General features: G+C 35.3%; 1 protein-coding gene across 3 annotated transcripts in view; it reads right to left on the bottom strand.

The window, feature by feature from the left end:
• Positions 1-2,864: 2,864 nt before the first annotated feature.
• DDX3X (DEAD-box helicase 3, X-linked) overlaps positions 2,865-16,033 on the bottom strand; it is a 15,096-nt gene continuing 1,927 nt past the window's right edge. The window contains exons 2-17 of one of the 3 annotated variants that reach the window (XM_011380756.2): positions 14,690-14,747; positions 13,096-13,143; positions 11,283-11,415; positions 10,167-10,325; positions 9,985-10,084; positions 9,423-9,558; positions 8,562-8,647; positions 8,261-8,359; positions 7,996-8,156; positions 7,435-7,579; positions 7,208-7,352; positions 6,886-7,067; positions 6,688-6,805; positions 6,235-6,388; positions 5,792-5,928; positions 2,865-5,503 (exon numbers count right to left, since the gene is read on the bottom strand). In XM_011380756.2, the coding sequence (XP_011379058.1) occupies positions 5,424-5,503; positions 5,792-5,928; positions 6,235-6,388; positions 6,688-6,805; positions 6,886-7,067; positions 7,208-7,352; positions 7,435-7,579; positions 7,996-8,156; positions 8,261-8,359; positions 8,562-8,647; positions 9,423-9,558; positions 9,985-10,084; positions 10,167-10,325; positions 11,283-11,415; positions 13,096-13,143; positions 14,690-14,747 (1,941 nt within the window). In that variant the 3' untranslated portion in view covers positions 2,865-5,423. The remainder of the gene's footprint in view (positions 5,504-5,791; positions 5,929-6,234; positions 6,389-6,687; positions 6,806-6,885; positions 7,068-7,207; positions 7,353-7,434; positions 7,580-7,995; positions 8,157-8,260; positions 8,360-8,561; positions 8,648-9,422; positions 9,559-9,984; positions 10,085-10,166; positions 10,326-11,282; positions 11,416-13,095; positions 13,144-14,689; positions 14,748-16,033) is intronic. The other 2 variants (XM_011380757.2, XM_023523700.1) reach the window with 2 other exon arrangements.

Below are 16,033 nucleotides of genomic sequence, written 5' to 3'. Positions count from 1 at the left end.
TAAAAATGTTTTAGACTCAACATAGTCAAGATGTAGATTCTCCCCCAAACTGATGTATAGGTTCAGCACAATTACCATCAAAATCCCAGCAAGATTTTTTGTAGCTTATTCTAAAATTTATATGGAAAGGGAAAGGAACTAGAATAGCTATAGACTGGGAGAAAATATTTGCAAACCACATATCTGACAAAGGACTTGTACCTAGAATACATAAAAAAAAAAAAAACTAAAACTAAAAACTCAGCAGTAAAAAGCAATCAATTAATTTTAAAGTGGGCAAAAGACATGAACATATATTTTACCAAAGAGAATATAAGGATAGCAAATAAGCACATGAAAAGATGTTCAACATCACTAGTCGTTAAAGAAATGCAAATTAAGACCACAATGATACCACTTCACACCAATTAGAAAGGACAAAATAAAATCTAACATCAAATGCCAATGAGGATGGAAACTGGATCGCTTGTGCATTGCTGGTGGGACTGTAAAATGGTACAGCCACTCTGAAAAATGGTTTGACAGGTTCTTAAACTAAACACGTACTTACCATATGACCTAAAATTACATTCCTGGACATTTTTGCCAGAAAAAATGGAAATTTATGCCCACACAAAACCCTGTACATGAATGTTCATAGTAGCTTCAATTTGTAATAGTCAAAACTGGAAACAAGCAAGCCAAATGTCCTTCAGTGGCTGAATGGATAAACTAGGGAACATCCATACTACTCAGCAAATAAAAGGAACAAACTGTTTGCAACAGTGTGAATGGCTCTCAAGGACATTATGCTGAGTAACAAAAAGCTAATCTCAAAAGGTAACATACTGCACAATTCCATTTATGTTAACGATTTTGAAATGGCATTTTAAAGATGAAAAACAGATGAGTGGTTGACAGGGGTTAATGACAGGGTAGGAAGGCAGGAAAGGACAGGTGTGACTGTAAAAGTAGCCCTAGGAAGATCTTGATGATGGAAGTTTTGTGGAGGTGGCTACACAAATCAACACGTGATAAAACTGCACACATATACACCAATACATGTAAAACTAGAGAAATCTGAATGTCTGTGTATTGTACCAATGTCCATTTCCTGGTTTGATGTTGTACTAGTTATGCCAAATGTTGCCATCAGGAGAAACTGGGTGAAGGGTACACAGGACCTCTCTGTACTATTTTCACAACTTCCTCTGAATCTTTAATCATTTCAAACTAAAACAATCAAAAAACATGTTTTATTAGAAAATATATTCTAATTGTATAACATTTGTTCAGTATGAATATGAGGCAGAAAATCTTTTTAAAATTTCAACCAGAATTGAAGGACTGTCACTATTTTAAATTTCCCCCCAGTCGATATATTTTCATAGTTGAGATCATTCTTCACACTCCAATTGTAACCTCTTTCCTCCACACCGCTAGTAATTGGAAATGGCACCTTAATATTCTGAGTAAAACATATAAAATTACTCTAACATTAACTCCAAATCTAGTTAGAAGAAAAAAGGTGCACAAAAACTGAGGTGAAGTGTAGGATAAGTCTGAAAGATAGCATCATATTCAGCTACAGTATAAGGGATAGGAAGTTAAAAGCTGCACAGGTAGATTAGTACCCACACCATAGGAGCTCCTTAAGAGTGACATGATTTGGTTGCAGCACCTATTATCATTTGGAATATAGAGCTGCTCCTGCCATGAAGTCCCTGAAACATCCTAATGGCAAATGCAAGTTTTGGAACAGTGAATAAAGGGTAGAGAACAGTGGGCTCCATACCAAAGTTGGTTACATCGGATTTCCCCAGGGAGATTTAGGAACAAAAGCAGCAAGATTCCTGCATGAACTTCAGTTGGATTCTATTAGGAGAGTTGCCCTAGAATCATTTCCCAGGCACTTCTGTTGCCAACACTCAGTTCCAAGAGGGTAAGGACTACATCTGAATTTATTGCTATGTTCCCAAAGCCCAACACTCAATTAACCCATACAATTTTTGAAATGACCCCAAATCAGCCTTTGCATCAGTCTACCAGATAACCTACTAGGCCCTATCCAGTGACTGGGTCAGGAGTAGAGATTGAGCCACCATTCTGCATACCACTAAGCAACTGATGTCAGGTAAATGAGATGGGCTGTTGAAAATCTAGGTGTGTGTAGTGTGCCTACACTAGATTGAGTAAAGAATGGAGATAACCAAAGACGGAAGAGGCATTTTTACACCTCTTAGGGAAATGTCTTCAGTATAACAAGGAAAACAGTAATGCAAATGTTAACCATGCTGAAAACCTACAACTCAAAAAGTGAAACAAAAGTTCAATATGTATACTTTCATTAGGTTGAACCCTATCAAATTGCCAATTTTTGACCTCTTGGCCCCAAAAACAAATAGTCTTCTCATATGGTTCAACGTAAGTTCTTATTCAATATACTATGGCTCTCATACCATCTCCTGTTAACTGGTAGCAAGCAACCTGCAGCAACATATGGTTAATAAAGGACATCAGCAAAAAAAAAAAAAAAGCGGGGGGGCCCATGGTCTCTCAACCACCCTTAGCCAGAATATTGAGCCCTAAGTCTCATCACTTGCGGGATCACGAATACATTTGATTTTTACCCCATTTTTTCATTATTCAACCCTCCATGTCAAGTACCTCAAGATTCCAACCCATATTAAGCTTGTTTAAAGTACAAGCCAATTTGTAATACATACTCTTTGTACATCAATAAGGACCTTTAAGATTTCCATCCATTACACAAACCCTTTTCTCACTTCATTACAAATATTTATGATACCAAAGTAATTCTGCCTCCAAGAGGAATCTCAAAATTAGCACTGGACAGCAACCAAAGAAATAACATCTTACAATTCTTCAAGCAAGAGCACAACTTTATTTTCACTTCTAATAATAAACCACAGTTGACAACAACAAAGGAAGACTGTGCAGTTCAACTTTTTATTTTAATAAAATCAGAATATGCACAGCACATGCAGTGCTAGCATCTAAACTAATACAATAAGCAATTACTAAAGCTACAGTGACTTGAAGTTCAATCTTTACATTCAGCAAGTTTAAATCCATTCTTGTGATTTTTGAAACCTTATTTATTAACTGAAAATATTGCTTACTGATAAACTTGCTCAAACGCTATTGCTGAATGTACAAGTCACTGACTATGCCAATACAACGAAGATAACCACATGTTTGAGGATTGCAATGTGCCAGACATTCACTGGAAAAAAAAAATACAACTAAAACAAAACTCACACAACAAACATCAGAATCTGGACACTTCATATCAGTGTTTTGAAGTGTTTCATTAATATCTTAAGACAAGTGTATCAAAACCTTGGCATGATTAATTTCAAGTCGCCAATTTTGTTTTTACTAACATCAGAAAGTTATGGCTACACTGCCAATGCCGGGTCTGCTTAATTTGACTTAAGAGTTTAATATGACTTAACATTAAAAGCTCACACTACCCCGAAATATATAATTTCACGCATACGGTGACATTCAACATTCAAGTGCCAGTGTTTTTGTACTGTCTTTTGGTCAAGTTTCTTTAAACTTTCAAAGAATCACTTTTAGGCTTACAAAAATAAATATTTGTCAAAATGTTCAATAAATATTACATAAAACTAGCAGCAAAAAGTATCTAGAAATCTGTCGTGTGCAAATAGTTTTCTTCCCAACTATCACTCCCATGGTCCCAAATAAATTTTAGAATCTAGTCCCATCCCCCTTCCTAGACAAGCTGCGTTCAACAATCTCCAAGAGACAAAATAAGATTGGAAGTTTAAGGACACGCACACAAGACATATATATAAAATTCTCTGAATGTGCAATAAAAGAAGTACTTTGTAAAAAGTTATGGGCAAAATGTACAAGGGCCTAAACCTAGACTAATTGAAATAGCACCATAACAAATGACCTCAATACTGTCAAGTGCACCTACTTAATAAAAGTTTTAGAACAAGGCACAATACACTTGAAAATCTATTGCACTTTAGGAAATTTTTGCCGTCTTCCTATGCCACTGTAAAAAAATTGAGCGTTTTGATCACCGCATTCTGGCCACAAAATCAGCACAGAATTCAAAGTGGCAGAGGCATTTTAGTGGTGGACAATGCTCATCTTTGGCCAGATTTAGCATAAACAGACTATAAATACAATGGAAACCTATGCAACTAAAACTGACTAAAACTGCACTGTATAGCAGAATTGACACCTTGTGCAGTTATGTACATATTTCCAACCTGTGTGATCTCAAATATTTCAGTTTGTTACTCTTCTGGAGCCATTTTTACAAAGTCTATAGTAAGCCAGTTTAACATCTCAACGCAGCTTGAACAGAGTAATGTGAATCGGCATTTAAAATAAAGCCTGCTGCATTAATTCTTCCTGTTCATACCCTCTTGACCAAAAAACATCAACACTAGCATGCGTTATTAGACCAAAAATCATCCAGGGCCCTAACGAGGGCTGGTCATTGCTGTGGTCAGCCATTCTACCATTTCAGTTTCATTTATGGCAGGCATTTAAAAAGTCTAAGTAGATGAATTCTCCTAAAAACCTATTTCAAGTTATCAGACCTTTAAACTTTCCCTGTAATAGTATGCCCACATTTGGCTAGCTCATAATGATCTGCCTAAACATTGAAAGAGGAATTGCTGTATTTTACTTGCATTAACTTTGAAAACTGTGCTTTGAATGTATGCATGTACTCATATCATACATCACCTCATCATGACTGGAATGGCTTGTTTAAAGACTATCAGGTTCTAAATACCTATCCAGGATAGAGTGAGCAAATCAGAACTTTAATACAGTTTGCCACATTAGAAACTAATTCCATTAAATATGCTTCAAGACGTTTGTTGTTTGTTTTCCCCCAATCTGCAAGTATCAAAAAGCCCTAATGCGGGCTACCGCGTAAGTATTTTCCTTATAATATTTATGGATGAATCGATGATTCCTGTTAAGTTGTATCACACCTGTGTGCCAAGGTTTGATTTTAGCCCAAGTTCAGTAAATTTATTTTGTCAAAACAATTGGTATCTTGAGCATTACTGAGCCAACAGGACATCAAAATAAAAAGTTGTCTAAAGTTAAAGGCACAGTACATTAACAAACAAATGATCCTCAGTCACAAATTATAAATGCAGTTTGGGATGGGGGTTGGCGGGAGGGGAGTTAATCCAAACTACAGCAATGAAGTCTTCAAACCACCTTCTGAACAGGGCTGCTGATTGTTCCTTTCACTTCTTCATGTGACCTTGAGCTCCCTTAAAAAAAAAAATTTCAGTGGAGAATCACAGCTGGTAATGTACTGCGAGTTCTTGAAGCTACACAAGGTATAGTCTGGCTAAGTTACATGTGGTTTCCATATTAGCTTGTTTGGCAGGGTGACCTACTGTAAAGCAGGTTCAGTTACCCCACCAGTCAACCCCCTGGGAGTTGTAATTTCCTCCGTATCCATCACTGTTGTAAAAGCCTCCATAGCCACCTAATGAGAGATTTAAAAAAAAAGAAAAAGAAATTAAGTCATCTACTGTTAAATACCATCTTTCCCTTCTTTAAGCACTTTGATTTAAAACTGTAAAAAGCAACCTACAGAGTTGAACTTCCCCAATATTATGCTCTTAAAAAATTATTTTTTCAATTAGAATTGACATTCAATAATTATTTTATGTGTTTCAGGTATCCAGCATAGTGATTTAATTATGCTTTGAAAAGGATGACTAAAAGGAAAAAACCCTTCCCAAATATAGTGAGGTTAAAAATTTAATATTACCTCCACCAAACCCTCTGCTGCTGCCATGGCCGCCTCCACCACTGCGGCTGCTGCTCGCACGGCTGCTGAAGCTGGAACTGCTGCCACCACTACTTTGTCGATAATCTCTGGCACCAAATCCTCCACTGAATCTACTACTACGAGGACAAAAATGTGTATTGGTTCATATGAAGATGAATTCCCACTAAATAACTCAAAATTCTTGCTAAAACTTCCCAATAACCAGCTTCTAATTTTTTCAATTCAATCGATTCCTCATCCAGCCCCATGTTCCTTAATAGTGTTTCGAATGGCCTTAGCCATGAAAGTCTGCCACTGACTTGTGTCACCCTTTTTACTAATACCCCCAATAACACAAAGGATCTAAGCAGCCTGAGAAAATTAAGTTTGTTAACCTTGGACACAGTACTCATCCCTCTCATTATATACCACCTGTAACTCACCTCTTAGATCGTCCACGACTGCTACCCTTATAGTGGTGTTCATAAGCCATGTTTTCTAACCAAGATGGCACCTCTTGTTTAGCTTCAACAAGAAGATCCAACAAATCCTTGGTGATGTTTACATTTCTTTCATTAAAGAAAGAGGTGGCAAGGCCTAAAACAGTTCCGAAAAATACATAAATTAAGGTTTTCCATAAAGTAGCACAGTAATCTTACTTTTGTCAGTAAACAGAATATTTAAAAGGGTAAAAATTGCTATTTAACCAACTTAAAGGTTCCTTGAACAAAACCTAACTTTTCTGTCACTTCTATTGCTAAAATATACTTTTTAACTGCATTCCTTGGAAATAGAGTTCTTGTAACTTAAGATCCTGAAACATTCTTCACTGCATGCGTCACACTGAAAAAATGAACAACCAGACCATCAAGTAACCTAACCACACACACACTTACCAAGGTTTCCTACACGTCCTGTACGGCCAATGCGATGTACATATTCTTCAATATCACTTGGCAAATCAAAATTGATAACATGTTTTACATTTGAAATGTCCAGTCCTCTTGCTGCTACCTGAAAGATAACTTTTGTTATATATGGCCCACTTAAAAGAAAACCAACAGTTGAACATGAAGAGATTATATTAAACATACTGCTGTAGCCACTAGTATTGGGCTTTTTCCTGAGCGGAACTGGTGAAGGGCCTCTTCTCTATCTCTCTGAGATCGGTCTCCATGGATACTGGTACAAGCATACCCTTCACGGTATAAGAACTCCTCCAAAGAATCTGCACCCTTTTTGGTCTCCACAAACACTAAAGTCAGTGAATCCTTGCCTAAATTTGAAAAATTACAAGGTTTTTGTCAGTAATAGAGGCTTTGTTCTCTTTGCACTAAGTAAACATGCAAATAGAGGTAATCCAAATTCTCATTACCTAAGCCACCAGAGTAATGCTAAAATTATTCATAATTTTACCTGTTGCATTTAGAAGGTCAAGCAGAAATGACCTTTTGTCTGACTCTTCCACCCAAACTACTTTCTGTGTGATGTTCTCAGAGGTAGAGCCAACTCTTCCTACAGCCAGAAAGATATATTCATCCAAGAAATCACGAGCAAGCATCTAAAAAGAAAAAAAATGATTTTATTATCTACTGAGACAAATTCCTAAGTAAATAAATATTGTTCGCAGCCCCAAACAATACCTGTATTTCCTTAGGGAAAGTAGCACTAAACATCATAGTGTGGCGAACTCCCTTTGGTGGCATAGTATCTTGTTCAACTATTCTACGTATTTGAGGTTCAAACCCCATATCTAACATCCGATCAGCTTCATCCAACACCAAGTACCTGTCGCAAAAAAAATTGTTTAAAATTTGAGAAGAATTTTAGTATAGCTGTACCTGTGAAAGTACAATTATATTTTCTTTCAGGTAGTTATTAAACCCCTCATATCACACAATTTGATGCACGCACAGCCCAGAATTTTTGCCACTAAATAAATCATCCAAAAATCACACAGCCAAATTAGCTCTTACTATTTGACTCTGTCCCACAGTCTGGTTGTCATTCTCAGCCTCTACTAAGATGTCACTGATTTTTTAACATTAAAATTACGATGAGCAAACTTTTCATAAAAATTATATAACTAAAATCACTTCTCAGTCTTAAATTTTAGACAATGCTAAAAGAAGTACTATAAAAGTAATGGCCAATATTTTTAAAAATTAGCACTGTATTCTCCATACATTTAAAAATTAACATACTTGCAGAAGTCTAATCCAATCTTTCCTCGTTCCATCATATCCACTAGACGTCCTGGAGTGGCTACTAACAAGTGACATCCACGTTCTAAGTCTCGAATCTGCTGACCAATATCGGCACCACCATAAACCACACAAGGACGAACTCTAGATCGGTATGAAAACTATAAGCAAAGAAATGTTACCAATTATAAAGCAGAGATTTTTACATGGTCATACAACATTTCATTAAAATCCACCAGAAAGCCAATAACCAATGTATACTTACTTTCCTGGCTTCCTCATAAATCTGTACTGCCAATTCTCTAGTTGGTGCTAATACCAAGGAGATTGGGTACTGTTTGCGGCGCCCATATCTTCCATTTTCCTAAGAAATTAATTTATAAATTAAACTCTTAACATCTTTTTAAAGATTATGATATATTCCCCCTCTGTAATTTACAGATTCCGTTTGAAAATTGTTTTTTGTTAAACAGATTGGAGTAAGTCTTAGTGTCATTTAGAAAGCTGTCTCTACAGCTACCTACAAAGTTCTACAATAATTTCCTGTTTTATAAAGAAATATTTACCTTCATGGCCCTCAAGGCCTCGCCTGGACCATCAGAATAAATCTGACTCAAGATGGGCAAAAGAAATGCTGCAGTTTTTCCAGACCCTGTTTAAGAGAAAGCACATTTAATTCAATCACAAAAACACATTACTTTTGAATAAGTGTTGTTAGATGACAGTGTTTGATAACTGCCCCATTACCAGTCAATTAGTAATTTCACTTTACACCCAAGTAAATTTTCTAAAACTTAACAGCTAAATTAAAAATACCAAGTGACTTGTTTGACCCACCTGTAATAGGAGTCAACAAACTAAGGCCCAGACTATTTATATCTTTGTAGATAAAGCTTTATTTGGAATACAACCATGCTCGATTAATCTACATATTATTTATGGCTGCCTTCTCACTATAAAAGAACTGAGTAGTTCAGAGATCACATAGCCCGTAAAAATCAAAACATTTTGTTGCTTTACAGAACAAGTGTACAAAACTGATTAATGATGTAGTATTCACTTCTTTCCATTTGTGTTTGTAAAGAAAGCAGGAATTTTGCCTCAAAAGTGGTGTCAATTTCAATTTCTAACAATTCTGTATAAGTATATATTGATAGTGTATAAAGAATGACATTCTCTTCCATAGGAAAAGATAACAAATAATTCAAGTACTATGTATTTTTAGTGGGAGAATTTTGCCCCCCGCTTTCAAACTGGTTCAACTCACAGATATAATAGTAAGTCTTATACTTAATTCAGAGGCTGTTCCCAAAAGATGGGAGGCGCTATCTTACCCCACAGAGGCACCTTTCCCTTGGTCACATTTCTATGTGCCACAGGCTATTCTCCAATCTTATCCTACTTTTACTTTTATCAAGTGAGCTTACCTGTTTGGGCACAAGCCATCAAGTCTCTTTTCTCTTTGATAATAGGAATAGCATGCTTTTGCACTGGAGTCGGGCGAGTATAACGAGTAAGCTCAATGTTTCCCATAATAATTTCTCCCATCTCAACATCACTGAACTGTCAAGAAATTCAACAGAGTTAAATAGCTAGAAATGCTATCTGGAGCCATTTTTGTTTTCTACTAATACAATAATGATAAAAAAACAACCATTAGCTGATTTGTACTTACAGTTGCTTTAAATAAAAATTGTTACATTTTAGGGGGAAAAAAAAAATCAACCCTGTGGGCTTAATTTACATAGAAGTTTTGAATTCTTCCTATGTTTGACCCATTCCCTATTTCATATTAATGGTAATACTGAGCTAAATTCTCTCCCTTTCCATAAGCCAATGAGGTCAGTTTTTAAATTAACTTTAAAGAATTGTTAAAATAAAGGAAGCATGAGTCTATACATGCCTTTAGGAAGCCCATCTCATTTTGATGTACTGTGAAAACATTTACACTTCCCCCACTGTCTTAAAAGATCAAACGAAGATACTTACACTTTCAATGTGTGGAGGACAGTTGTTGCCTGTTGCCTCAACCGGAATATCGTCATATTTCTCAAAGTTAATCCCAGTGTTGCCTCCAGAAAAGAGTTCCCTGAAATAAAAAAAAAAAAAAAAGGTAAGTTTGTTATACTAAGAAGGCTGCATCACAATTAACATGCATTTCAGAAACCTACTGTTCCAAACGTTCACTTGGTGGAAGCGGTTTTGACCAATCATCCTCATCTGATTTGTCACACCAGCGACTATTCCCCCCTCGTTCAAATTTGCCGAAGCCACTTCTGTCACCACGGCTGCCAATGCCATCATAGTCACTCCGTCCACGATCATCAAACCTGAACAGCACAATCAATCAATTAATCAATCAGAAGCACATTAAAAATTATCAGATTCTTACCACTACTCTAGAATGGTACCTGGAGAAGCTGAATTATTCATTATGGCTAACCTCAAGAATGTCAACAGCCCAATACTGGTTTTCTCTTATTTGTCAAAAAAGGCCCTGTAATTAGCCAGATTGTATGTGTCATTTACATTTTCTAAAATCAGCATCCTTTTTATTTCTATAAAGTTATACAGTCTACACAGGCCTCATTTATGCTGAAATTAAGAATCAAGTCTTAATATATTTGAAATCAGCATATAACTTATACCTTTGTTAAAGTTCTCATCCACATATATTTAGTGGTAGAGAAAAGAAAACAGCATACCAAATATCAATTGTCCCAATTATATTAGGATGTCATTTAAAGGACAATTCACCTGTGTGACAAGACTTTGCATAAAAAGTAGAAAATAATCCTTACCTGAATTAAGATGCTTTTAGTTTTAGGCCTGTTTGCGAAAAATCAGGACACACAGGACTAACCACAGCTATTAGGCGCATGAGGTCAGTTCACCACACTTGTGTAATCAAAAATATAAGGTGTTTAAAAATTGTCATATAGAATTATCCACAAAAATCTCACCCAATTAGGCCATTCACTAAACTTACTTTTAAATAGAATACATAAAACTAGGAAAATATAAAAATAACTGATTTCATTTATGCCAAAGGGCATGTTCTTATTCTTATCTAATTTCTATGTAACAAGTTCAGTTTAGTAAAGATCTCTTACAGCTAAGATGATTTAAACAGACGTAATACTTAACATCCCAATAAGTGGTCTATTAAGGGTGGAAATATGTTTAATGATCAGAGTACAGGATGAGGACTTATCAAATTAAAGACCAATTCCTAAATTGCTGTTCTGTGCACACGTGTAAGACAATTAGATAAAAAAATCACTTACCTTCCCCTTGACCCAGTTCCACGATCACTGAAGAAGCTAGACTTCCCTCTTGAATCACTACGAGATCCAAAACTGCTGTATGCATCCTTATCTTTACTAGAACTCCACCCTGAACTGTCTTTATCGTAGAATCCTTTAATTAAAAAAAAAAAATTTTTTTACCATATTAATTAGTAATTAACAATACCTTGACATAATTCTTATGTTTCTAAATTTAAAGCCCTCCACTGACTTAATTTTCTCTCTACAGGCTGGAGGGACAGTGGAAATAATTCTTATCATGGCACTAAAAAAGAATCAAGATTCAGAGCTGGTTTACATTAGGGAACGAACACAAAATGTTTTATATCTCCAATTCTCTCCACTAGAAAATACGGTACACTAAAACCGAGCAATCTATTTAGAAATATTCTGAATAAATATCACCTCTAAAAGGTCAATAGCTATTCCTGTAGTGCAATGATTACGGTATTATGACAATTTAACTTCCACTCATTTTATAGGTATGAATGAGCTTACTAGGAAACCAGTTACCACTGTTTCAATGTTTCTTAGAGGTGATATTCATTTAAAACATTCTCAAGACTGTCAGACTACTTGGTTTAATATAGTATTTTTCAGTTTCAACAGTAAAAAATTTAAGAATGGTGCTTTGTTCACATGAAATATATATTGTCAGATGAGAATCAAGAATACCTCAAAAAAAAGGAAAATCCACCTCCCTACTCACTCTTAGTGTAGGTAGGTTTCTAGGGTACAGCTATAAACATTCAGTAAGAATGAATGATAAAGATATAAATTAGCCAGATAGGCAGAGGGTTTAAAGACAAGCAGAGGGTTTAACTAGCTTCAGTGACACTTTATTAAATAGAGATTAGTTTACAAGTTAAGATACTTTCATTCAGCCTTCTGCCTCTATTATTAGCCAGCCTAGTGACCAACATCCTTAGTTATCAATAGAATTGAGTTAGGTAAGAGCTCTTTCAGCTCTAAACTTGACACTGCCTCTTCCCCTTTGATTTTTGTCACTGCACCAAAGCCCTAAATATACATGGGGTCAATTCCTGCTAGTACATTCTAAGGAATAACAAGAACACCCATGATGATAAAGACAAACTTTGCAGTAACTAAAACCTTTATCCAGTATCTTCCTCCTCCTGATCTTTAAATGGTTTTCCTGATCTTTTTCCTCCAAATCTCGGAGCATCTATTCTACATCTATATAGCATCCAAACAGTTGTCCCATCATTTGAGACATCTACTACTTTTCTATCACGTTACGAACTAAATAGGAAAAGACCAGGTGGTGTGATACCTTTCAGATAAAGCCTTTCAAATGAAACAGTTAAAGGAAGGAAATGAAACCAGAGAATCACTCCCAACTTATTGGGAGCGTGCCCAACACTATACACCCTGTTAACTATTCTACAATAATCTCATCTTCATTTTGGCACCTCTGCAAGACAAAAATAACTGGGTTATCACCATGCAGTTAGGTTCACATAGTAGGGTGCCCACTCATCTTTTTCAAATTGAAAGCATGCTGTGAAAGATTACAAACACAGATTAAGCACAAGACTAGTGAAATTGTACAATATCATGTCCTTGGCCTCGTAAGAGCATGACACAGGAAATGCAAAATTTCCCACTGTGACATTAAATGGGTTTTCCCCAAGTAATTAACTCCTAACATATGAACCAGCTGACAGAAGCAGAGTAGAGTTTACAAACTTCCCAAGGTGCCTCCTTTTCCCTGGGCTCCAACTTCTAAACTCAGCAAGAATTAGGTCTACAAATTGCTCAAAGGACTTACCTTTAGTAGCTTCTCTGTTCCTTAAGTGAGGAGGAATATAGCGCCCTTCTAAGAAAAAAAAAAAAATACACATATATATGTATATATTTATATATACATAAAAAACTAAACGCCAAAAACCTTCAAGTTAAAGCTTTTTTACCAAAACGTGCACTATTAAAAAAATGGTTCTGAATAATTTTTTTTTAAATCCCTAGCCTTCTTAGTCAGACTGCTTACTTGGAAATTGGGGGGAGATGAATTCAGTTTTACTTTTAACAGGTTATTGCTTTATAAATAAATTTTTAAAAAGGAGAGGAAGACAAGTTTGGCAAACAAAAATTTGACTTGGAACCTAATAGCTGAAGTTTACAAATACAAAATGTTTAACTTGCCACTAAAGGTTAATTTAACACAATTATTTTAAAGGCCTGCCATGGTTTCAGAATTGTCATAATCTAACAAAATGATTAGAACTCAAGTATTACAACAACAACCTAAAAGACTACCATATAATAAATCACACAATTAGCCATTAAGAGGCCTTTTTTTGTTTCTATCCTAGTAAATTCCAAACAGAATATATGTGAAAAAGCTGAAAAGAGGAAGTAATTTCAAGAATTTGGGAGTTTTAATTTGGGGCTTGCTGAAAAGTCGACTGTTGCTCTGTATGCAAGCAAGAATACAGCCTAGGAAATGGATGAAAAGGCAAAAAGCAAACAATGCATATCCACCATATGAAGTCAACTCACTTTATTACTAGTAAATCTACAATTTAATTTTCCTTTTTCCCTCCTGGGTTGAATTAAATATTAAAGATCTCTACTAAACTAAGATGATCAATTCTTAAAAGATTCTTAGCATGGGAAATAAGGTGAAATTTAAAACAAATACCAAGTAAAACTATGTGTGCAGTTAGGTCCCTGCCTAAAAATGACATGTTCTTTACTACGTAATACAATGCTTTAAGAAATAGTGCTTTCAAACCCTACAGCCTGTACTCATCTTTTTAGATAATAGGTTAGAAGAGCCCTAAACTGAAGCAAGTCTACTGCCAAACAGATTTCCTTATTACTAATCTCTAATAAGTCTCAAAAACAAACAAACAAACAAAAAAAAAACAAAAAACAAAGAAACAAACCTGGGGAGGGGAGATCACTTTTACATCTAACTTCTTTTCCAAAGGAAAAAAAAAAAATGCCACATATGGCATTTTGAATCCTAACCACCCCAAGATTCAATCTAGCTTTATTCTATTAGTTTCATGTTCTTTATAAAAAAGGGGTACTTGTAACGATTTAAATATGTGAATGTTTCCTTTACTGATCAGGGAGAGACACGACCCCATCACCTCTAAACTGGGCCCATATTCATAGACAAACTCTACTAAAGATTATATGTTGTACAGTTTTTTAAAATCACTTTTACTCAAGAAAATTAATCTCTTTTATTACCAAAAGGTCATGACGCTTTAGATTGATCAATTACTACATAATTCTACGTAATTCTTTACACAGTAAATACTACAGGAGAAATTCTTAAATTTTAAATAAGTTCAACAAAATAGTATATTAAAATTCTAATATTTGGTAAATTCGTAAAATGTTTTACTTACTGCTGGCTGTACTTCCTCCACTCTGATTATCTGAAGAGTTCAGGTCTAGGCCAGCAAACTAGAATAGAGTTATAAAATCGTTAGCAGCCCACATGCTGAAATATTACACTAAAAACTCTAAAATTAGTCTGCCCGCTAGCATTTACAAGCACTAGTCCCGCCTCACACTTAAGTGACACTCTTAATGTGAAAGTGACTAAGAATGTGCTTAAGACTGTAAGTTCTAAACAAATGCAAAACAGTATTATGTACACACTTGGCAGCACATCAAGACATCGGTGCTTTCCAGTAGCAACTGGGTCCAAATTTAGGTCATTCATTCAAAATGAAAAGCTCCAGAAATTAAAAATTTTAAATGTCAAATAGATAAGGATTAATTTTAGCTCCAATCACATGACGAATGTCTCCAATGCCAATCTTCTACTTGGATTTTAAATTTACAAAGCACATCTGAAAAATGATAGAATTTTAATTCCTTTATCCCTAAATATTGCAAATATTTTTAATTAGTATAGCACTCTTAAAAAGATTAACAATATACATAGTGAGCACTATGTTAAGCACAACCCTGTGAAGTACATACCTATTCATTTTCCCCTTTTCGCCACTGAGGTAAGTTTAAAGACTGGGCATAAATGGCAGAACTGGCATTCAATGCCCTTAAATACTTGGACATTTCACTACCTTTAATCTCCATTTCCACCTATCTCCTTACACTGGTAGCTCAAAGGTTCAACATTCTACAAAAAGACCTATCTTCATTATTCTGTAATGACTAACCAGGAAGTACCTTACAAGCAATGGTGGTGGGGGGAGGGGGAATACGTGCCCCAAGAAATATTTTAAAAGCCACGAAAGACCAAGTCACAGTACTATTGCCACCTGTCTGCAAAGGTGATATACTATACCACTAAGTAGTCCCTTCAAGATGATACTGTCAAAATTGCAAGCATAATCAAATGGAGTCACCGAAAATTGGAAGCACATGCTAAGACTTAAAAGAAGAAAAATAAAAAACAAAAATCAGCTTAGTAAAGACTTAAGCACCTTATTTCTACAATTTCTATTAGCAAAAACGCTGCCAGGCTTTCTCTGCAGTATTTATCCCAACAGACTGATACTTCGAAGCATAACAGGAACAAAAACTTTTTGCACTTCTTACATACAAGTTTTTGTTAATTTTACATTAGAACATGAAAAGGCAACTTTAAACGCTAAATTATTAGAATTACAGTGTTGGAATTTTTTTTGTCAATGCTTGCTGCTGAATTCTAAGGACTGCATGTTCTTCCGAATTACATCAACTACTAATTTAAAGTTAATTCCTGCCTAGAATCTTAAAAT

Source organism: Pteropus vampyrus, unplaced genomic scaffold (genome assembly GCF_000151845.1).
Source record: "Pteropus vampyrus isolate Shadow unplaced genomic scaffold, Pvam_2.0 Scaffold404, whole genome shotgun sequence".
Taxonomy (NCBI): Eukaryota; Metazoa; Chordata; class Mammalia; order Chiroptera; family Pteropodidae; genus Pteropus; species Pteropus vampyrus.
This window is presented reverse-complemented; position numbering and strand designations above follow the sequence as displayed.